General features: G+C 42.8%; 1 protein-coding gene across 1 annotated transcript in view; it reads right to left on the bottom strand.

Annotated features, from left to right (window-relative positions):
• Positions 1–25,315, bottom strand: part of sh2b3.S (SH2B adaptor protein 3 S homeolog) — an 85,456-nt gene that overhangs the window by 57,684 nt on the left and 2,457 nt on the right. Inside the window, exon 2 of the mRNA XM_018244217.2 lies at positions 2,458–2,537. Within this exon, the coding sequence (XP_018099706.1) occupies positions 2,458–2,511 (54 nt within the window). The 5' untranslated portion in view covers positions 2,512–2,537. The remainder of the gene's footprint in view (positions 1–2,457; positions 2,538–25,315) is intronic.

Genomic DNA, 25,315 nt, shown 5'->3' on the forward strand with positions numbered 1-25,315 from the left:
ATTCCTCTAAAGAGCTGTTTGGAAATAGAATAGACAACACTGTACTGTAAAAAGTGTTTTTGAACTAGACATCACAGTACTGCAATACATGAGCCAACTTACCTGTAATACGACATACAATGTAATACACATTTACAAACTCATATTTAACACATTGAATGTTATATTACAGGGAAGTTGGCTCGTGTATGCGCTTTTTGCAATATTTATAGGGCCAAAAATCCACCCAAAAAGCAATAACAATAATTACAGTATTAACATACAAAAACAACATTACTATTAAAATAAAAAAACATTGCTAAAAATTAACTTGTTAAAAATGTTTGAGTTTGGAAACAAGAACACTATGATAATATACAAAAGCATTACAGAGTCTACTTAAATTACAAACAACACATATGGGATCCATTATCCAGAAAACCAATTATCCAGAAACCTCCAAATTATGGGGAGGACATCTCCAATAGAATTATTTGCTTCAAATCCACTCTAATTTTTAAAAATAATTTCCTTTTCCCTGTAATAATAAAACTGTACCTTGTACTTGGTGGTTACGAAGCTGCATGAAACCATATTTGTGGCAAACCAATCCTGCTGGGTTTATTGAAGGTTTGAATGTTTTTTAGCAGACTTAAGGTAAGGAGATCCAAATTACAGAAAGATCCTTTATCCGAAAACCCCCAGGTCCCAAGCATTCTGTTTAATATAGCCTAAACCTGTATTTAAATCTGCAGTTATGCTAAAAGTTTGATCTCTGACAATAATAGAAACTTGTAGCTGGGTATAAATAAAGAGTATTTCAGAAATATGCCATTAACGGCGCTAGTATTTCTGTTGTTGTTGCTGCAAATAATTCAGTGTTTTGACACTCCTTTTCCCCAGCTCAACAATCCTGACGATGAAATAGGAAGAAGAGTTACATCAGCACAAGGCAAGATACAGAGTAAGAAAGCTACAGGGCAGGACCAAAAGCAGGCAGGAAACAAAGCAAACAGTACTCTGATGGAATTAATATCGATGAATTGGAAACCCTCCTGCAATCCTGAGCTAATGGAGTGGAAGGCAATGGTAAAAAATGCCTGCACTAAAAATTTAATCAATGGCAAAACGAAGATGAAAAGTTATAAAGAGGAGTTAGACAGGTGCCCTGGATAACACAATGTACTGTATACATTATATGGAAAAGGTCATTGATTTCCCTGAGACAACAGGGCTAATTTTCCCCACAATTCCAGCATAATTGCGGCCACAAGGTGGCAATGTGCTTGATGCATCTACAGTGAAAATGCTAAACCAGTGCTGTCCAACTGGCGGCCCGAGGCCCACCACATAAAAGTCTGGTTGCTGTGTAAACATTAAAAAGGTATCAGTACGGAGATTAACTGTCTCCTGCATTGCTTGCACCCCAGTCACAGTCCTGCATTACAATGTTACATAGTTAAATCATGTAGAAAAAAGACAAAGTCCATCAGGTTCAACCCCTCCAAATGAAAACCCAGCATCCATACACACACCCCTCCATACCTTCACATAAATTATATATACCCATATCTATACTAACTATAGACTTTAGTATCACAATAGCCTTTGATATTATGTCTGTCCAAGAAATCATCCAAGCCATTCTTAAAGGCATTAACTGAATCAGCATCACAACATCACCCGGCAGTGCATTCCACAACCTCACTGTCCTCACTGTGTTCACACTTCAGTGCCATATGTGTGCCATACTCTGGCTGCGAGCGCCCAAATCAGTTGGATGTACTTTTGCAAAAAATCTTCAGTGTTAGGATGTCATCATTGACAGTAAGTGCTCAACATCCAATATACATCAGCATCTAATTCTCTAGGAGCTGTGATAATTGGCATAGGAGGCAGTGGGAACCTTAGGGCTACTATCACCTTTGAGGTGGTAGCTCAAGAGATCCCCTACTTCAATAGACACGCTTGTGCTCAATTTGGAACAGGTTTTTCTATATCTGTGCAGCTCCATAAATAGAGGAAACAATTTATGCAACCAGATGAGCTGAAGGAAACATGGTAGAAATTCGTCCAATACCCACCATAAGTCCAAGGGCACATGGGTTGATATGAAGCATTTTACATGGAAGCATTTTGCAGTTCTGCAATGGAGGCAAAACGAATGCTCTAAACTAATCCCTGTTCACTGCAAATGGCAATCAAAGTCATATGGATGACATGTCTTGATTCATTCATTTTTGGTAGCTAATGCAATATGTTCTACAGGTTAGGGGGACTCTTGTTACTGAAAAACTATGTACACTTATACAGTTGTGCTATATAAGATGACTTTTATAACAAAATTGTGTCCAAACTTTTCATCAGCAGACACAGGCTAGGAACATTTTCCTACTTTCATAACTTTAATACAAGAACACTGCAGGCGTCCATGCAGCCATAAGCTGGAATACAGAAAGAAATGAAGAGAAGACTCACCTTGTTATCGCTCTCCATTGCTAAGTTGCTGTAGGATGCATAGCCTTCTTGCATGCACACATTTTAACCCATATGAACACCTTTAATGAAGAAGGTAAAAGACACAGTATTAAAAAAATCAAACCACAAACTCAGACAAAATCTCCAAAAGCACAGCAAGGTTTCATTATCAAGAACATCAATATGTACCCGTATTACTGTGACTGCAAACATTGTCTGCACATGAAATACAGAGATGACAGAGAACATGTGTTGCACCTCCTGCTAAGAGACTTGAGTATCTCAAAATATGTATACACAGTCCTCCTGAAGCTGCATTCCTTTGCACATTTTATTTGGGGTGAAGGGACAATTGGCTACATGCAAAGGTTAAACAAATCACAGAGGGGTTTCATTAATAGTAAAGGCCAGGGAGTTGAGGATTAGTCAGGGAGTTACTGGGGTCAGTGGCAGAAGGTTGATCCCCTACCCTATTTATATATATTCAGAAGTCATTTGCCACTTCTATGTAAAGGATTTCCCTTGAATCTGACACCTATTCTTTGAAACATAACATTTGCATTCCTGACATTACATTAGTCCACTTCCTCCATCAGAAGACCCACAGTTTTGAAACAAGCATTTTGCTCTGGGTTTGCTCCATCTGTTTTCAACAACCTAGATCACCATTTTATTAACCTTTAACAGAAACCAATAACTTGCATCCATCCAACTAACAATTCCAACTAACAGCTCTCAAATAAATTACACATATATTTCACACACAGATATTCTTCATTAATCGCTGCCCAAGTACTACTGCAACCAGTTCTACTCTTACTGCCGCTACCCTGTGTGTCAGCTTGCCATATCCCCGTGCCACCATCATTAATTATGGGCTCTATACTAGTATAGTAGTATAAGGGCACTCCCCCAGGGCCCCCAAATATTAGGTAATCATTCAACTTGGCCAGCCAAGAATTAGAATGGAGCCAAATTAAAAAAATTCACTGCAAACGCATTGTCACACATCAGAATCTCCCTGGCCATGCCAAATGATGCCAAAATACCACCTTAGCCTTTGTGACCAGCAAAAATAACACATTTGAGTCTCTTGGGGCCATGTGTTGCCATGGGACCCCTGACTGGAGTTCCCCTTCTACCATCTGTCATGTTCTGTAAGAGGAAGTGATGTCAAGTACTGAAGCAGTCTTGGAACATATGTGCAGCCATGTAGTTTTAAAGAAACAAAAACCATATATCTGTCAGGGAGCCGGGAGCCCCCTCTGGGGAGTAGTCCGGATCTAGGAGGAAGCCCCTCAGGAGGGATCAGGATCGTGGTATCCAGGGATAAAGCAGAAAGGGTAATCGAGTTCAGGCAACAGGTCACAAGGCAGGCAGAATAGAATCAAAGTCCAAAGTCCAGGCAGGGGGTCAGCAACAAGAGATCAAACAGGAATATCCTCAGGGATAACAGGAATAGGCAACAGGGAACCCAGGAATCAATACAGGAACAGATCCTATTTTCGGGCGCCATCTTGGCGTCTCAGGCGTCCTTTTATATTTGAATTTGGCGCCCTTGCGCCAGCGTCAGCGCGCCTGCGACCGTCGCGCCGCGCTGACGTCACGGCGCCGGCGTCGGAACCCACGTGGGTTGACTGGGCGCCGCCATCTTGGATTCTTCGCCGCCGGGAGCGGACGCGACTCCTCGCGCTCCCGGCGGTCTTGACAGTACCCCCCCCCTCACGGGGGCCTCAGGACCACCGGGACTTGGTTTCTGGGGAAACTTGGAGTGGAAGTCTCTTACCAAACGAGGAGCATGCACATCACGATGTCCCTCCCAAGAGCATTCTTCGGGGCCAAAGCCCTTCCAATGGATGAGGTACTGAAGGGACCCTCTGGAGATTCTGGAATCAAGGATTCTCTCCACCTCGAATTCTTGTTGACCCTCCACAGAGACAGCAGGAGGAGGAGATTGGACACCAGAGAAACGGTTGGAGACGGTGGGCTTCACCAGGGAGACGTGGAACACGTTGGGGATTCTCATCTCTGGTGGGAGTTGAAGTCTGATGGCTACAGGGTTAATTATCTCCAAGATGGGGAATGGACCCAGGAACTTCGGACCCAACTTGGGAGATGGCACCTTCAAGCGAATATTCCTGGAAGAGAGCCAGACAGTATCACCCACCTTGTAGGGAGGAGAGGGCCTTCTACGGCGATCCGCGAAAGTCTTGTGGACTAGAGCACACTTCTCCAGATTAGACTTGGTTGCAGCCCAAATAGCAAGCATATGGGCTGTCAGATCATCTGCAGCCGGGACGTCCGACAACACGAAGTCCTGAGGAAAGGCTTGAGGGTGCTGTCCATACACCACCATAAATGGAGACCTTCCTGTGGAGGAATGACATGCATTATTATGAGCAAACTCCGCCCACGGGAGGAGGTCAGACCAATCGTCCTGGCAAAGAGACACGTGGTTCCTCAGGAACTGTTCTAAGGCTTGGTTCACACGTTCAGCTGCCCCATTCGTCTGCGGGTGGTAGGCAGATGAAAATTTAAGTGTTATTCCCAAGTCTTTACATAGAGAACGCCAGAACTTGGCGGTAAACTGGGTGCCTCTGTCGGAGACGATCTCCACCGGGAAACCATGCAAGCGGAAGATGTACTTAATAAAGAGTTGGGATAATTCCACCGCAGAGGGTAACTTCTTCAAAGGGATGAAATGGGCCATTTTGCTGAAGCGGTCAATGACAACCCAGATTACAGTATTCCCACCGGAGGGAGGAAGTTCGACAATAAAGTCCATAGAGAGGTGCGTCCACGGACGAGAGGGAACCGGCAAAGGCTGTAACAACCCGCTGGGGCGGGAATGGCTAGGCTTAGAAGTGGCACAGACATTACAAGCAGCCACAAAGTCCTTTACATCCTTGCGGATATCAGGCCACCAGACTAGGCGCCTCAAGAGTTCAAGGGTCTTGGCCGGACCAGGATGTCCAGCTTGTCTGGAGCAGTGGGTTTGTTGCAGGATGGCCAGGCGAAGTTCTGGAGGGACGAAGGCCATGCCAATCGGAGTATCTTGAGGAGCCGAGGACTGCCCAGCCAGAATCTGGTCGGCAAATTGGGGATACAGAGAGGCAATGATCTTGACTGGTGGAATGATTGGTTCCTGCCTCTCAGGGTCACGGTCCACCGGAGTGAAGCTACGAGACAAGGCATCGGCTTTCAGATTCTTGGAACCTGGGCGATAAGTCAAAACAAAGTTAAAACGGGAAAAGAAAAGGGCCCACCTGGCTTGTCTGGGATTTAGCCTCTTGAGGGACTGTATAAACTCCAGATTCTTGTGATCTGTGAAAATCTGGACAGGAATTTCAGAGCCCTCCAGGAGGTGACGCCATTCTTCAAGGGCAAGCTTGACTGCTAAGAGTTCTCGATTTCCGACATCATAGTTCTGCTCTGCGGATGAGAACTTCTTGGAGAAAAACGCACAGGGGTGCAATTTTCCATCAGTGGAGTGTCTCTGAGACAGGATAGCTCCGGCTCCGACTTCAGAAGCATCAACTTCGATGCAGAAGGGTAGTGCAGGATTGGGATGTCGGAGAACAGGAGCGGACGTGAAGGCCTCTTTCAAGGACTGAAAGGCTTCTATGGCGGATTGAGGCCACAGGCTGGGTTTACCCCCTTTCCGGATGAGGGCCAGGATAGGTGCAATGCGAGAAGAGAACCCCCGGATGAACTGTCGATAATAATTAGCAAATCCGATGAACCTCTGGATTGCCTTGGTACTCAGTGGGAGAGGCCACTCCTGGATGGCCGACACTTTCACGGGGTCCATCTCAAATCCCTCTGGAGAGATAATGTATCCTAGGAAGGGGATCTTGGATACCTCGAAGACACACTTCTCCAACTTGGCGAAGAGAGAGTTCTTCCTCAGACGAGAGAGTACCTCCTTCACCTGGGAGCGATGACTTTCAAGGTCCTTGGAAAAGATCAGGATGTCGTCCAAGTATACGACTACGAACCTTCCTAGGAGATCTCGGAACACATCATTAACAAACTCCTGGAAGACGGCAGGGGCATTGCATAGGCCGAAGGGCATAACAAGATATTCATAGTGCCCATCCCGAGTGTTGAATGCCGTCTTCCATTCGTCACCCTCCCGGATGCGAATGAGGTTGTAGGCCCCCCGGAGATCCAACTTGGAGAAAATCTTTGCCCCTTTCAGCTGGTCAAAGAGCTCGGCAATCAGGGGCAGGGGGTACCTGTTCTTCACGGTGATCTTATTCAGACCCCGATAGTCTATACAAGGCCGAAGGCCTCCGTCCTTCTTCTCCACAAAGAAGAACCCAGCCCCTGCAGGAGAGGTAGAAGGGCGGATAAACCCCCGCTGGAGATTTTCTTGGATGTACTCCTTCATAGCGGTAGTCTCTGCAGGAGAGAGAGGGTAGGTGCGCCCTCTGGGGGGCATAGCTCCTGGCAGGAGTTCAACCGGACAATCGTAGGAGCGATGTGGGGGAAGGAACTCTGCCGACTTTTTACAAAAGACATCGGAAAATCCCTTGTAAGTGGAGGGCAAAGTTTTTAATTCCGCAGAGGAGACATTCACCTTCTCGAGGGGTTTTGGCGGAAGGCAATGTTGCAGGCAAAATAAACTCCAACGAGAGATCTGCCCAGTGGACCAGTCTATGGAGGGGTTATGCAGACGTAACCACGGAAGACCCAATATTACTGGAGTAGAGGGACAGGGAATGATGAAGAATGAAAGTTTTTCTTGATGCAGCGCCCCAACTTGTACAGAAAGTTCCGCCGTGAACTTTGTGACGAATTCAAACTCCAGGGGTTTGTCATCTATGGCGGTAATTCGCAGGGGTGAAGACAATGGAAGCAGGGGAATCTTCATGCGTTCGGCAAAAAAGGCATCCATGAAATTGCCATCCGCTCCGGAGTCGAGGAAGGCCCTTTCGAAGATAGATTTACTTGCCAGGTGAATCTGCAAAGGAAGGAGGAGTCTGCGTGAATTTTTTTGATACTTCTCCTGAGGCCCTCGAGTGATGCCCCCTACATGAGAAACCTGAGACATACCTCGGGGTACAAAACTCTTGGCTTTGGCAGGACAGGTGTTGGCAAAATGGGAATGCCCACCACAGTACAAACAGAGACCTGCCATACGTCTTCGGAGTCTTTCCTGCTCGGAGAGGCGAGCCTTTCCTACTTGCATAGGTTCCTCCAGAGGAGACGTGGACACATGAGTCACAGGGACAGCGGGTGCTTGCAGAATCGGCCTTTGAAAGCGAGGGGCCAACATGGGAGAAAATCGTCTGCTGCGCTCTCTCTCCACCTGGTGTTCTCTGAGACGGGTGTCAACCTTAATGGATAGAGCGATCAGCCCTTCCAGGGTGTCAGGAGTCTCTCTGGAGACGAGATCATCTTTGATGCGGATGGATAGGCCTTGGTAGTATACGGCCTTGTAAGCGTCATCACACCAGGAAGTCTCCGCCATCAGAGTTCGGAAGTCTATAGCGTACTCATTGACACTGCGGCTTCCCTGCCGGAGCTGCAAGAGACGGGCAGGGGCGTTCGTAACCCGACCTGGAGCATCAAAGACTATGCGAAAAGCTTGGAGAAAGTCTTTAACATCGTAAGTCACCGGGGAATTCTTCTCCCAAAGAGACGTTGCCCACTCCAGTGGCTTGCCTTCCAATCGAGACATCACATACCCCACCTTGGAACGCTCACTTGGAAACTGTGTGGGTTGGAACTCAAATTGAATTTGGCATTGTGTGGCAAATCCCCTGCAGGCTTGTGGGTCCCCACTGAAGCGAGGGGGAGGTGGAATGCGAGGCTCACCTGTCGGGTAGCTTGCGTTCGTAGGGGCTGCCGCCATGGGGGGATCTCCAGTAGGTGGAGCAGTGGAAGGCTCAGAAGGCACTTGAGCTAGCAGGATATCGAGTGCTTGCCCAATGCGAACCTGCTGGTTTTCGTAGTCCTCCATGCGGGATGCCAGTCCGCGGAGCGCTCGTCCGACATGAGGTGTGGCTTCCTCAGAAGGATCCATGGCCCGAAAATAATGTCAGGGAGCCGGGAGCCCCCTCTGGGGAGTAGTCCGGATCTAGGAGGAAGCCCCTCAGGAGGGATCAGGATCGTGGTATCCAGGGATAAAGCAGAAAGGGTAATCGAGTTCAGGCAACAGGTCACAAGGCAGGCAGAATAGAATCAAAGTCCAAAGTCCAGGCAGGGGGTCAGCAACAAGAGATCAAACAGGAATATCCTCAGGGATAACAGGAATAGGCAACAGGGAACCCAGGAATCAATACAGGAACAGATCCTATTTTCGGGCGCCATCTTGGCGTCTCAGGCGTCCTTTTATATTTGAATTTGGCGCCCTTGCGCCAGCGTCAGCGCGCCTGCGACCGTCGCGCCGCGCTGACGTCACGGCGCCGGCGTCGGAACCCACGTGGGTTGACTGGGCGCCGCCATCTTGGATTCTTCGCCGCCGGGAGCGGACGCGACTCCTCGCGCTCCCGGCGGTCTTGACAATATCCTTCTGGGAAAAAATCACTAACATCTTCTAAACATTCATGTATTTAATTTTCAGGAAACCATTACCAAATTGGTGTATTTATCAAAGCCAATAAATATGTCATTTGTCAGAAAGTGTCCAAAGAAATCCATTTTCAAACTTTGCTAGTAGTCAGCGCTGCTCAAAAGCAGATGTAAACCCAAAAGGTAATATTTGTAATTCTTGAAATTGTAATTCTAAGCAACTGCACAAAATATACAAAGTGTCAAAGGTTGTATAAATACAGCCTCAGCCTCCCTGCCCAAATCTCTGTGTTGATAATTAACTACTCTTTTATAAAGACAAGATCTTTGGTCCTAAAAACCTACATCTGGAAGCACTTACAACCACCCTGATTCTAAGTTGGCTGGGCATCCTGGCATCAAGAAGACTGGCATGTTGGCCTGAAGATTTGTCTGATGGCCTAAGGACTTTTACAATTATTATTAATTATAATTATTAAGCAATAAAATCGGGACGATGCTAGCCAGGAAATTGAACCAACACAAACCTCAACCTACCACTATACGTACTAAATCTGGAGTTTTAACTAGCAATCCCCAAAAAATCTTACTCAAATTTTCTACATACTATTCAAACCTTTAAACAAAACCAGGCACCTTTCCATCTACTTTAGCTAACAAAATAATATCTTCTCTACAACTCCCTAAACTAACAAAGTCAACTAAACATAGATGCACCCATCACAAATGAGGAAGTCTCTAAGGCATTTAAACACAGCTAAATCCCCAGGTCCAGACGGCTTCACAGGCCTATACTACAAAAAGTTGCGAACATATCAAACCCACACTTAACTAAAATGTTCTGCAAACCAAATAGGGGGTTTGTACCAGTTACATGACCCTGATGCCTGTTCCACTTGCTTCTGTCCCAACTGAAGCTCATGCCAATGAATACATACAAAGATTGTGGAAATAAACACTTGAAAAAGAGCCAAGAAGCTCGAAACATGTCGTGTGAGTAAACCTTGCAGCACAGCTTCTGCAGTTTTGGAGCCTGTTTCTTTCCACAATCTTTGTATGTATTCATTAACTAAATGTTCAACTCCATCAGATCAGCAGAGTCATGTAATGAGGAATCATTGAAAGCCCAATTGACATTCATACCAAAACCACGTAAAGACCACTTTGAATGTTCAAATTAAAGGCCAATATCTGTCATGAATATAGACAGACCGCCTAAGTAGATTCCTCCCTGATCTTATAGAGCTAGACCAAACATGCTTCACTCCTAGACGACAGGCTACAGATAACATTAGAACAGTGCTGTCCAATTTATATGGTACAGAGGGCCGGAATTTTTGTAATCTACATGGTGGAGGGCCGATAATGGAAGCCAGTGTTAGCCACTCACTGTTTTTAGACCACACCCACTTTAAACCACACCCATTTTACCACAAGACCCTGATCTTATAGAGCAAGACCAAACAGGCTTCACTCCTAGACGACAGGCTCCAGATAACATTAGAACAGTGCTGTCCAACTTCTATGGTACAGAGGGCTGGATTTGTTGTAATCTACATGGTGGAGGGCTGATAATGGAAGACAGTGTTAGCCACTCCCTGTTTTTAGACCACACCCACTTTAAACAACACCATGTCCACATAGCACACCAAAAACCCAGATGGTTGGTGCTCACTGCAGGGGTCAGGGCCAGAACTAGGGGTAGGCAGAGTAGGCGGCTGTCTAGGACGCCATCATTGAGGGGCACACTTTTAATGGTGGGTTGTTTTTTTTCATACTTTCATTTTTTTTAAAGCGTTTATTTAATAATTTGTTTCAGTAATCATGGTCACTCATTTGGGCAGAGAGTTGGTGGCCTACTTGGTGTGGCTTGCGCTTGCTGCTCTCAGCCTTGCACAGTTGCACTGAACTGAACACATTCTTTCTATTACTGTGAAAGTGTGAAGCTTTCTGCTGGCACAGCCAGGTACAGATTTGGGCCAGGGCCATATGTTTGCTGTTGCTGGTGGGCTGAGCGCTGGCACAGGTACATAAATACTTGATCGAATATATTTTTTGCTGCTGCTGGCACATTTAAAGATTGGGGGCAATATGATGGCTGCTGGAGGGCTGTATGATGCATGGCTGCTGAGCTTGCTGGTACAGGTATGTGGGGTCAAGTAGAAGCTCTGCTCACACACCCTGGCCTACGTAATGATTTCCCGGTGCACGGTGATGGAGGGATCGGCACCCTCCTAATGGAAGTAGTTAATAGAATCACTGGCACTCGAAAGGCAGGTGCAAGCAGGGGCAAGCCCTTGCGTATTTATTAGCAGAAAAAGCAATGTTTCGGGGTCAGACCCCTTTATCAAGCTTTAATACTTGATAAAGGGGTCTGACCCGAAACTTTGCCTTTTCTGCTAATAAATACTCAAGGACTTGCCCCTGCCTTTCGAGTGCCAGTGATTCTATTAACTACAGGTATGTGGGGGGCAGTATAATGTATGACTACTAGCACAGGTATGGGGGGCAGTATAATGTATGACTACTGGCACAGTTTTGGGGGGGCAGTATAATGGATGACTACTAGCACAGGTATGGGGGGCAGTATAATGTATGACTACTGGCACAGTTTTGGGGGGGCAGTATAATGGATGACTACTGGCACAGGTATGGGGGGCAGTATAATGGATGGCTACTGGCACAGGTATGGGGGGCAGTATAATGGATGGCTACTGGCACAGGTATGGGGGGCAGTATAATGGATGACTACTGGCACAGGCATGGGGGGGCAGTATAATGGATGGCTACTGGCACAGGTATGGGGGGCAGTATAATGGATGACTACTGGCACAGGCATGGGGGGGCAGTATAATGGATGGCTACTGGCACAGGTTTGGGGGGGCAGTATGATGGACGTCTGCTGGGCTTGCTGGTACAGGGGGCAGTAATATAAATGAGAAAGTGCTCTCTTTATGTAAAAACCATCATGGTAAGGAGGTAAATGGTAATGCAGGACAGGGGGGCACTGATTGAAGCTCTTGTCTAGGGTGCCAAACGACCTTGGCCCGGCACCGGCAGGGATGTCACTCATACTGTATGTGAAAAAAGTTAAGTCATATTAAGACATACCCTTAAATCCATATTCCTCCTCCTCCCCTGTGTATAATACATTACCCCAGCATATGATTAAACACCTTAGGGGCCACTAACAATAATTTTCAAATGCTAACAAACCCCCAGAAAAAATACCAGGCTTATGTTCCATTGGGATCATAGGTCAGGCAGAGTATGGCAAACACAGGGTGCAAAGAGCAGGCAAAGTATGACACACACAGGAGCATAGGGAAGACAGAACAGAGCAAGAGACAGGAATCAGGACCAGTCTAATATGTACTACATACAGTGACACAGTGCTGGTGCCCCATTAGCATTTTGTATAAAGTGTGAACAGGTGAACAATGTGGGCAGTTTCAGTCTGGGTCTCAGGTGTGAACAATAGAGGTGTCACAAGTGTGAACAATGCAGGGGGAATTACATGTGTGAATTTGAGGTTGAAACAATGCAGGGGCCAGTTAATCTCTGTAGTGATACCTTTTAAATTTTACACATGGTAAGCAGACACAACAGGCAGACTTTGATGTGGAGGGCCACATAAGGGGGGTCGTGGGCTACCAGTTGTACAGCCCTGCATTAGAAGAATCCTACAGCTAATAGATACACTACATAAAACAAAACAACAAGGTATGCTGCTGTCCATAGATATTCGCAAAGCTTTTGACTCCATATCATGGCACTACTTATACTTCATACTGGATAAATGGGGGATTGGACCCCACTTTACCACTATTCTGAAAACACTATATCAATCCCCTAAGGCGATACAGATGAGACCCTACGACAATGGTCAAAGATGGATCTCTCCTGGTTTGGGAGAATACATGCCCAGTGTCGGACTGGGGGGCCCGGGGGCCCACCGGGACAGCTGTCCAGGGCCCCCCCTTGCTGCTCCACACCGTGCCGTGCGCTGCCTTCCTTCTGTTCCACACCGGCAGACAGCGTGGTGCTGCCGCACATGCGCAGACGGCACGGCGCTCCGGCTTTTTTTTTATTTTTTAAAATACCACGATTGGTCTGGGCCGGCGGGGGCCCATGATGGGTCGGGGGCCACCGGGTTTTTTCCCGGTTTCCCGCCGGGCCAGTCCGACCCTGTACATGCCTTTAAGCTGTCTCTCTTACCTAAACTGCTATACTACTTTAGTGCACTGCCAATCCCAACTCATGATCGTCAAGCCATACTGAGAAAGGTATTTCAATTCATTTGGGCAGATAAACATCCCAGAATCACTAGACAAACCATGTACAGGACTAAATGCCAAGGAGGTCTAGGCATCCCTAATTCATGTTACTATTATATAGCAGCACAATTGGTACCCCTCATACACAAGCATGCATCCACACCACTAAATGGGTAACAATGTTGAAATACCAACACATCCAATATCAATACATCCAGTTACCCCACAAGCATTACTGTGGTGCCCTGTAGCAAAACGTCCAGAAATTACGGATCCCTTCCTAAATCATTCCCTGAACATCTGGGATAAATACAAATACTCAGACAAACTTATCTCATCTTCCCATCCAGCAGCACTTGGATTCTTGGCAATCCTTTGTTTCCCCCTGGCTTATCCCCCATATATTTCCAAAGGTAAGTCTATATACAATTTTTATTCTATATCAGGTCCTAAAACCTGGCTCACTATACAGGAAACTCATAATTTTCCCCTATCAGAGGTATTTCAATACCAACAAATAAATCACTTTATACATACCTACAATAAGAAAAAAACGCCTATAACCCCCACCTACTTTGAAAACGCTTGCATTAAATATCCATATGCAAAGGGTCTACTCTCATAATTGAATCGATTACTCCTTGATACACGATTCCAAACTCCTCTGTCATACGTTACTGCAAGGGACAAGGATCTTAACACTACTATAGATAAAGAAACCAGGGACAAGATATGGGAAACTACAGCCCACTGTTCTAGAAATGCTTCACTACTGGAAACTGCATGTAAAGTTCTCACACACTGGTATATGGTCCCTTCTCGTTTGCCATTTCTAGCCATATTCGTCTTTAGGGTTTAGTGCTCTTTTAACCAATATTTTAAAAATGTGTGGATTGCTTCACTAGAATGGATAATCTTATTCCTCTTCCAAAGTTTACTTCTGTTGCTGAAACTACTGAAACTTTGGTCAAAGAAATGATCTGCTTCCATGGAGTTCATGATGAAGTTGTCTCTGACATAGGGGTTCAATTTACATCAGTTCTGGAAGTCCCTTAGCAAGGCCCTCTTTGGCTTTTCATCCTCAACCTAATGGCCACATGGAAAGAAACAATCCTTGAATATTAAAGATGCTCTTCCTCCTTTTTACAACATGACTGCTTGCAACTTTTAGCTTTAGCAGAGTTTATTTATGATAATGCTCATCATTCTTCAATTCACCATCTCCATTCCTTGCAAACTACGGGCTAAATACAGAAATATTTACCTCCTGCTGTTCTGTTCCAGCTGTTCAAGACGACTAATTAAATATCTGGCCAATAACTATAAAACGAATAAACACTCCATGGCAAAAGCCCAAATGAACCACCTCCTGTGGGTTATGGACAACAAGAGGAATTTGAATTCTTGAATTCAGAATGAGAGAAAAACAATTACAGTATTTGGTAAAATGGAAGGGCTGTGACCTGGAAAAGTTTTTTTTATACCCACTGCAAATTGTATATGAAAAGAAGGATTAACACAATTGTTTTCTGCACTGAAATTATTGTTCCAGCAAGGAAACTATATAGTAAAACGATCTGTATTTTTTTTACTAGTGGTACACATCTGTACCAGCCCCTAAATGTATTTAAATCACCCGGAGTATGCACAGGAGAAGCCCACCAAGTGATTCATGTAGTCTTCATAAATCCATTGGACGTGAGGAATTTATGGGTGGCTTATTTCCTTAGAATTTTGTTTCATAACCAAAGCTAGAGTTTTGATAATTTTTTTTTAATCTCCCAAGATAAATGTGCTCAGGATCCACAGACAGCAATCAACTGCAAATTCCAGCACTAAACAGCTAGGACGCGTGTACAGAAATATACTGACAAAAAGCCACAGGTTGGCAATTACTACAACATTGTATAGGCTAGCCATCGATCACATCATTGCTTTATAACAGACCATAATTCTAAGGAAGGGTTTGCAAGGAATGCTGGTAATTATACAGGCAAATGATCAGAGACACAATGACCTAGGCTAAAACGTAGGGAATATAAAAGCAAGTGTTCATAGTTGTTGTTTTTTATGTATTTGTTAGAGATAATCGGCACTCACCATTCACATAGTGAATTGCTGGGTGCTAACCAATCAATACTTATTATTCACAGTCCATGAAAGCACTCACAGCAAAGCCATCCAGCGTGTATCAAGAAGTTATTTATTGGTGCATGGTGTATAAACGCGTTTGGGCTCACCTGGAGCCGTCGTCCTGTTACAATTGTTTCTTGGCTTATCTTAAATTGTTACAATTGTTTCTTTGCTTATCTTAAATTATTACAAAAGTATCTAAGTGCACCTGCCAAGTATTCTGGGCTCTTTGCCAAAAGCCAATTAAGTTTTAAAAATGTTGTATCTTTTCCGGCTGTTCAGTGCAGGAAATCAAAGAGAAAGCTGGGACATTTCAGTAACAATCCGGGACTGTGTGTTGAGCTGTCAAATTCAGGAAGGAAGGTATGTCATATATTGTAAGAGAAGCACTGGGAAACAGGTTGATGCAGTGTATGCAAATGTCAGTTCTGCAATGGGGAAAAATAAAAATGTTTTGTTTTACTATTGTTTAGCTTATGTAAAAGCTGGTTTACGAAGTGCCCAAAGTCAATGGACAAAAGTTGGTGAGTGCTCCATTCCAGTAGGCCGCTCCAGGTGAGTTGGGTTCCCAGCTGCACAGGGGTTGGCTCCCTAAGAAAAGGAACCTTGGGGGAAACAGGAGCTGCTGTTCTGTGTGTTCCAACGGCTTTGTAAGTGTGGAAAACTTTTTGGTGCATTTTGTTTTGTTGTGGATTGGGGCACAAGGCCATTGTCCTGGGTTAGTAAGGGAAAGCCTCTTTGTATTAGTTAGAACAGGACAGGTTTAGGATTTTCTTTTGTTTTCTGTATTTTGTTTTTTTTTTCCTCTCTGCAAAAGCCTCCAATAAACTGGCCAAAGACCAGTAATGCTTAATTAAACTGTATGTGCCTCTGTTTTGGAGTGTTTGGAAGTGTACTCAAATGTCTATTCCTCAGTAAGACCACGTCCAACAACCTAAAATTGTTACAATATATATTATATATAAGATCAAGTGCACTGTACTGTTTTATTACTACAACAAAGGAAATCAATCAATTGGAATTACCTGATTAATATAAAGTCTATGGGAGATGGCCTTAGGAGCTTTCTGGATAACCAATCTAGAATTAGCCTATTAGCTTGCTTGTGCACACCATTGGTAATTATTGTTCTCGAAATACGTAAAACACTACATGTAGAGGCAGGACTATATTATTAAACAAATACATACATAAAAATACTATGAATGGCTGCTTTTATATTCCCCACATTTTTACCTAGGTCACAAGAATAAAGGGACATGAAGCTCACAGCAATACATCCAAGTATGTAACTCACTAAGGGGGGAATGTAATTAAAAACAAAGTGTTCCTTAAGATGGCATTTTGTGTTGCTGGCAATGTAAAATTATTCACTGGCGAATATTACACTGCGCATTTTCACTAAGCAAAGGTTAGTGTTAACACCTGCTCTGGAGTTTCGTTAAACATTTTGTTGCAAAAACCCTTTGCGATTGGGAAATTTTATTAGCTAACAACATATATTCCATTCCCCCACTTACACTTAAATTTGCATTGTCTGCACTGAACATAAAAGCCATCAGCAACCGCAGTGCTTTCAGCTATAGTTTTTTTACCCCTGAAATCAGTTTTGTAAGATATGGTTTTCCTTGTAGTCTTTTATTTGTAATGCCTCTAAGAAAAACCTACAGAAAGAGTTAGAAAGAAAAGCAGGAAGAGGAAAAGAGTACATCCACATTGTTTCAAAGTGGACAACTTTACAGAAGGCATCACTTGACAATATTATGGCTGTACAAGGGTCTGGACACAAAGTTTCCAACACAGAAACGATGGCTAGAGAACTACATATGTGATTTCAAGATGAAAATTCGTTTGAAAACAGCGATTGAATGGCCACCCGACTTTACTAAGTCACCCCCACATGCCTAGACAGTTTGGCAACACATTTTTTAACTGCCCTAACAATTTATACATAAAAGGCCATCTCTCCGCCAAAAAACAAAATATGCATGAAACATATTTATAACTCTCACCAATGTACATCATTTAGGCTATTTTACAATTATAAGGGGGACAAAATAATAAATACATATTTATTTACAGACACGTGTGGCCACAGTTATCTACACAACTGAATGTCCAACCTCGCATTCCTAAATGGGAATGCTTTCCGATTTAGCTTGGATTTGCTTATGAGGAGTATCTCAGCTTCAACACCTTAAACAGGGCCCCCACGTTTGACCTTCTATCGGTGCTGCCACTGCCAACAAGAAAATGACTCAGCATCCTTCCAGTCACTAGCCAAGCTTCCTCCTGCACAAAACACAGATGCAGGCTTCACTGGAACTCCACGTGCCACTTCAATACTGGTAACACAGTCTGAAGTACGTCACAGAAATCACCAAGCTGAACGTGCTACTAAACGAAAGCATTCTGTTTTGTACTGAAACATTTGTGATTCCGTGAAAAAGAAACAAGGGACTTCACCAGTATCGGACTGGGACACCAGAGGCCCACCCAAAAAACCTTAGACCAGGGGTCCACCAAACTAATTTAGATCCGGGGCCCACTCTCTACTATTATTCTTCCTCTCCTCACGCAAACTCTATTCTACTAGTCTCTTTTCTTTACATATTATAATCTATTATTCAATCTATTTAGTCTCTTTGTTCTCATAGAAATAGGTGATGGCCATGAAATATGCCAAATGTTTTGAAGTAGGAGGGCCCAAATTGCAGAACCAGAAAAAGAGTGTTTGGAGCTGCATTTGCAGCATCAAGAAGGGTCACAAAACTGCCTATCAATGGAAATGTTTACCTTTCAGGCCTGAAGAGGATGGGCACAATCATTTTCTCCTACAGCAGTTAAGCACATTATTTCCTTGATATCATTTTTTCTGCGATAAACAGTATTGACTTGAAGACATTTACTTTTTTTCTACCTTCAAGAAATATCTATATATCAATATGTCTATATTTAAACACATTGATGAAATCCAGTGGTTTGCTATAGGCCCCAAAACCAGCACGAGGTCCTTCTTAAAAGTGTAGAATAAGCAGTAAGTTCATGCACTCAACGATCTGTTCTAGGTGGCAGTAACAGACAGTTTGAATGCAAGAGCCAGTTTTAGTCTGTCAGGTTATGGGCTCTATGCCAAATACACAATCACAAGTCCTTGAAAGTCAAACAGCTTGAATATATTCACTATAGTAAAAAAAAAAAAAAAAGCTACTGCACTGAATGGTGCAAACAGCCTAGCAAACCAGAGACCAGGATCAGCTGTTGCAGGCTGTGTTTCTGTTAAAAGGGTAGTTCACCTTTAAATTAACTATTAGTATGAGGTAGACCATGATATTGAGCCGATTGCAGTTGGCCTTCCTTTTTTGCTTTGTTTTAGCGTTTTGTTAATCTCTAGTCTGGAATTTCAGCAGTTATCTGTTAACAGATGTTGGTCAAAGAAATGAAGGCTCTTTTAAGAAAAAAAAAAACTTTATATTAAAGTTACTGAAAAGATGTAAAAGCAAAACTACAAAATTTGTTTTATTAATGTTTTATTAAAAAAAAATGTCTAAGCAACAACTTTTTTCTATTTGTAAATATATTTGCAAATAAAAGCATAACCATTCTATCCCGTCTGCACTGCTGGTTCTGTATCTTGAGGCAACTTTGGGGCGATTATTGAAAACGCACCGCCACGTGTGCCGCGCCGCCAGGCGACAAAATCTCCCCGAATATATCCTCGTGTGGACTAACCCTAAGTCTCCACTGCCCCTCCTCCGTGCCTCCCCCTGCACAGTCTTACCCCAGAATTGTATCCCCTCTTGAAATACTGACCGCACATACAGAGAGAGCACAGCGGAGCTCACTGGAGCAGCACTATTAACTGATGCATTTGTATGTGCATTAGCCTAGCAGCCCCCAAAATTAACAGCTAGGTCTCGCTTATCTAACAGATGGGGGCAATCAGTTTGAAGGTACTGTTAATCTAGAGGGGAGTGATAAGAATTCTGACTGGTTTCATTAAATCTGAAAAAATGACATTTTATATTAAGTATTGCTGTCCAACTTCTGTGGTACAGCAGGCCAGAATTTTTCTGGCCTACATGGTGGAGGGCCAATAATGGAAGCCAGTGTTGACCACTCCCTTTTTTAAGCCACACCCACTTTAAACCACACCCATGTTACCACAAGACCATGGTAGCACACCAAAAAACCAAATGATTGGTGCTCACTGCAGGGATATCACTCATATGTGAAAAGTCATATTAAGACCTAACCATAAATCCATATGCTTCCCCTGTGGATAACACAACAACCCCCCCCCCCCACACACACACAATTAAACACCTTAGGGGCCCCTAACAATAATGCCAAATGCTAACAAACCCCCAGAACAAATAACAGCCAGCGGGGACACCCGACGCGTTGATCCTCTCTGCCTGACTCTGATTATCCTGACCTGTGCCTGCCTGACTATTTGGTTTCTACCGATATTGACCCTTGCCTGCCTGACTATCCGTGAACGTTGCCTATACCAACCCTTGCCTGATTGACTTTGCTTGTATTCTGCCCGCACCGACCCCGGCCTGTCAGACTACAAATGCTTTTGTCTGCTCCTTGAACTGTACCTTCTGTCCAAAATCTTGCTAACAACAGTGCCCCTTTGCTTGGCCCCTCTCTTATTAAGACCTGGCGGAATCCAATTAGCTGAGGGCTACTCCCAAAGTGAAAGGCGGAAGCAGGAGCCGAGAGCAGGGAGCCTAGCACTGGTTCTGGATTTAGGGTGCCGGTCGTGACAGCAGGGCACACACAGGGAGCATAGGGAAGGCAGAGTATGGCACACACAGGGAGCATAGGGCAAACAGAGTATGGCACACACAAGGAGCATAAAGCAGAGTATGGCACACTCAGGGAGCAAAGACCAATCATGGTATGGCACACACGAGGAGCATAGGATGGGTAGAGCACTGCACACCCAGGGAGCATGGGTCAGGCAGAGTATGGCACACACAGGCAGAGTAAGACAGGCAAAGTAGGGCACACACAGGGAGCATAAGGCAGGCAGAGCAATGGACATACAGGGAGCATATTGCAGGCAAAGTATGGCACACAAAAGGAGCATAGGGAAGGCAGAACAGAGCAGGAGACTGGGAAACCTATCCGGACCACTCTAAGATGTGATACATACAGTGACATAGTGCTGGTGCCTCTTCAGCAGGTGAACAATGTGGGCAGTTTCAGTCTGGGTCTCAGGTGTAATCAGAACAGGGCTTTAGGGGAGTGAACAATAGGTGTCACATATGTGAACAATGCAGAGGGGATTACATGTGTAAACAATACAGGGGATTACAGTCTGAATTTGAAGTTTAAACAATACAGGGGCCAGTTAATCTCTTTAGTGATACCTTTAAAGGCACACGCTCAGATTTGGGGAGATTAATCGCCCGGCAACGTATATTTTTTTGGCGTCAGTGCAGGAGATCATTGAAAAACTCTGGACATTTCAGTCCAGAAACCCAGGCCTGCGGCTGAGCTGTCAAAATCTGGACTATACTGCAGAAAAACAGGACAGTTGGGAGGTATGATATAACTCACCTAACACGGGCCTTAAAGTTACACTTTCAGGAGTATCTAGGAGTGGGAAAAGGTACACAGCCCAAACTGTTTCTTAACTTGCATTCAGGCTGAAAGGCCTGCACATACTCCTGCTGCGTATGGGGCTCAGCCATACAGTTTGGGAACTACTGGCCTAATGATATATATGTCGAGAGGCCCGAAAAAATTTATTTATGTAACACAGCATTTCTAAATGAATTGTTTGTAATGTTATTAACATTACAAACAATTCATTTAGAAACCGGTGATTAATTGGGGTAGCACTTAATCCATTGGCACAATACTATTGATTATATTGGTAGGGTATAAATCCGTGTGAAGGGGTTCCGTCTGGTTTATGGTAATATAGATCCTTTGGATTTCAGAGCTCTTTATAATTACTGTAACTTATTGCACTGCACTTTATAACTTATTACTAAGTGATATATTCAACCTTATGCACTAATTAGTGGTGTTTATCGAAGTGCTTACAACTTAACTGACATTTAATAAGTGTGTTAAAATTACATTGTGACTGCCTTAGTCTAACTGATCAAGTGGGGGTTATTTTCTATCCTTCCTGATATTGTGAAATTTTGAATACTGACTGCAGTCAGACCTCTGCTTGAATCAGAAGGATAAAAACAAAGGGACAGTGGGGTGATTTGTGTTTTTATCTTTTTTGTAACACAGCATTTGCAACATTTCATACAATGGGATTTTATTGCCTGCTGGCCACAGATGAGAAAAAATGGCACTCAGCAATTCCAATCAATATAACCAGCACAATTAACATTAAAGTTTATAGACAGGTATTTTTGAGCAAAACACCTGAAAAACGACCCAAATCTTTAACCTAAATAAATAGGTTGCTTTATGAATTCCTGGGGGGGGGTTATTAAAACTAATTTTAATTAAAACTAAAGTTTCAGACATACACACATCCTTTACAATTAAAAATAAATATAGGTCATGAAGCAGAATCTGCTGTACATTTTTAATATCTTTCCTGTTTCTCATATGACTAACACATGCTCATATATATGTGGAATAACAATGGCTAACAATTAAGGGGAAGGAAATAGCTGGATGATTAATGACCCCACTGACATTCAGCATTTCTATTGTATACATGAGTGCAAAAAGAGGAAAAAGAGCAAAAAGCATAGAAATACACAGTACCTTTGACATACATATATATATATATACATTATATATATATATATATATATATATATATATATATATATATCAAGAAAGATCTTTTGTTGCCTAAAACAGAATGTACACATATATTTAAAATCTCTTTGTCCTGTTTAACAGCATTCCTTTGAAAGAAGTAACATTCTACTTTAAATTATGAACTTTAAAAATGGGAACTGTTTCCCTGTTACAAAGTTTTATTAAAATGTTGATGATAACTGTGAAGAAAGACGTTTGGAAGTTTCCCTAAATGTAGAAAATCAGGGACATCTCCCGTAGCACAGCAGGAGATTGTGATACACAGGCGCTAGTAATACCCTGCTTTCACTTTCTTTTAGAGTGCTGGCATTTAATTACGAGAGAACTCCCTGCAGCTTACACTCTCTTTCTCCATAGAGAAAACCATCCTTACACCATAACGTCTCCTCCCAGTGCTTAACAGGAGCTATGTTTAATTCGAACACATCCAGTAAATGTGCCTATCTACATACAACTACTCCAGTGTAGAACGTCAAGCTCTAGTACATGCCAACTGCAAAGGATGATGCTGTCCTACAACAGGTTCATTCCTCAGCCTGAAAACTGTTATCTTATCGTTACATATAAATTACAATGTCAGTAGCTGTAGGGCCAGAGATCAGACCTTGTTAGTGGATGCATGGTGCATTGGCAGATGAGGACTCAATGGTCCAAACATTAAAGACATGGGCCCAAGCAAACTGAACAACAGCATTTGGATATATATGTGACCAGACACACATTATGCTTCCATTCGGCCTGAAGCCCTTGAAATACTTGAAGACAGTGTTTGGAATGGGAAGCCAAGAAGGAGACATGTAATAACATGGAAATGTTTTCTGGGTCCTAATGGTATAGAAATGTACAGTAGCAATGTCCAACAGTGGATACTATTATCCTTTTAAGGGGGTTGTTCACCTTCAAACACTTTTTTTAAGTTCAGTTGGTTTCAGACAGTTCACCAGAAAAAATGCTTTTTCCAATGACTTTCTATTTTCGATTTGTGAACGTTTTTCTAATATTTAAGTGTAAAGTTTCAATTGTCACCTTCTAAAGCAGCTCTGGGGGGGGGGTCGCCGACTCTTTAACTGCTCTAAATTGATACATTTAGTGAATACATTTGTTCTGAGCAGAATCCCTGAGTTTCATTAAAGGCAGCTGTTAGAATTGATAGAATAGTTGCTAATATTCCACAGATACAATTATGCGATAAATTTATCAGCAGTATCAAATAAATGTAGCAAATTGTAACAGTTCAGAATCTGCTCCTGTTTCACTGAGCTGCCAGACTGCTACACCAGGGACACGAACATTAAACTTACATTTTGGTAAAAAAAAAGGTAAAAAATGAAAGATAAAAAGCAACTGAAAAAAAGTCTTTGTTTATGGTGAACAATCTGAAAACAACTGAACTGAAAAAAAGTGTTTGTACTGTGAACAACCCCTTTAAAGTCTTAAACAGCCCATTGGCCTCTCATAAAAATCTCTATTGCTTGCCTCTCACATACACTAGTACAAACATACAAACATTTGTATTTCACTAGTAGAGGTATGGGATCCATTATCCAGAAACCCGTTATTCAGAAAGCTCAGAATTACAGAAAGGCTGTCTGCCACAGACTACATTTTCTCCAAATTTTTAAAAAATTATTTTATTTTTCTCTGTAATAAGAAAACCATAACTTATACATGAACCAAACTAAGATATGATTAATCCTTATTGGAAGCAGAACCAGGCTATTGCGTATATTAAATGTTTACATTCTGAGCATTCTGGATAACAGGTCCCATACATGTATATCTAATACCCTCAAGCATTTGTAGTTGACTTCAACTGTGGTTTGTTCATAGAGTGGAATCTGTACCTTGAACAAGTAGATACATACAGGTATTACTGTACCAAGAACTGAAGATGACTGAGGGTCCATATCCTTTACAATTTATAAATATTTATTAGTTTAATGAACTACACATGGTCCAAGAATTGCCATATACTCTCGAGACTGCACATACATGAACCACAGACTCTCTGACTATTACAACAGCTAAATATCCTATATATAAATATGAGAATCTCCACCCCATTACAAGGCAATAATAATAATTTAAAGGGTAAAAATACTTTCCAAAGAGCAGCTACACAAGGGTTAAAGTTTCCACTTATAGTATCACTTAAAAGCAGGTCTCCATAGAAATCCTAATGTGATGCTACCGCTTTGGCAGCTCACTGTAACAGAACTACTGAAAGTAGTTCAAACTCCTGCTGAACTACAACATCAAGGTTTGCTGGTAAATAAATCAGACCATAATTTATCATTAGCCCAACTGCTGCAAAGGTGGTCTGTGCTGTAATGGCAACAGTGAACCACCAGTACCATTTACATTGCTATACACCCTTCATCACAACACAGGACTTGTTCATCAGAAGTTAATATTAAAGGGTCGTTCACCTTTAAATTAACTTTTAATATGTTATGGATAGTGAAATTCCGAGAAAATTTGCAATTGGTTTTCATTTTTTATTATTTGTGGTTTTTGAGTTATTTGACTTTTTATTCAGCAGCTCTCCAGTTTGCAATTTCAGTAATCTGGTTGCTAGGGTCCAAATTACCCTAGCAACCATACATTGATTTGAATAAGAGACTGGAATATGAATAGGAAAGGGCCTGAATAGAAATAGGAGTACTAAAAAGTAGCAATAACAATAAATGTGTAGCCTTACAGAGAATTCATTTTTTTAGATGGGGTCAGTGAGTCAGAAGAAGAAGGAAAATCATTCAAAAACTATAAAAAAAATAAATAATGAAGACCAATTGAAAAGTTACTTAGAATTAAAAATTCTAACACATACTACAAGTTAACGTGAAGGTGAACCACCCCTTTAACCTCATTGAGAACGTCTCCTGCTTCATGGTTATAGAAAGTCACGGAACTCCTCAGCGGTTTCTAATATCCTTATACTTTCAGTAGGGGGCATACTATTCCATATGTAATTTTCAAAAGATAATTTTATTTTAGATTCATTTTAATATCATAACCAAAAGGAAATGTTTTGATTTATTTGTTAAAATACAAGAGAGTTATAATGGATATACAAAGACAGACTTTCTTAGAAGTGTGTGTCCATGTTTGTC

The sequence above is a fragment of the Xenopus laevis genome, chromosome 1S (genome assembly GCF_017654675.1).
Source record: "Xenopus laevis strain J_2021 chromosome 1S, Xenopus_laevis_v10.1, whole genome shotgun sequence".
NCBI lineage: Eukaryota > Metazoa > Chordata > Amphibia > Anura > Pipidae > Xenopus > Xenopus laevis.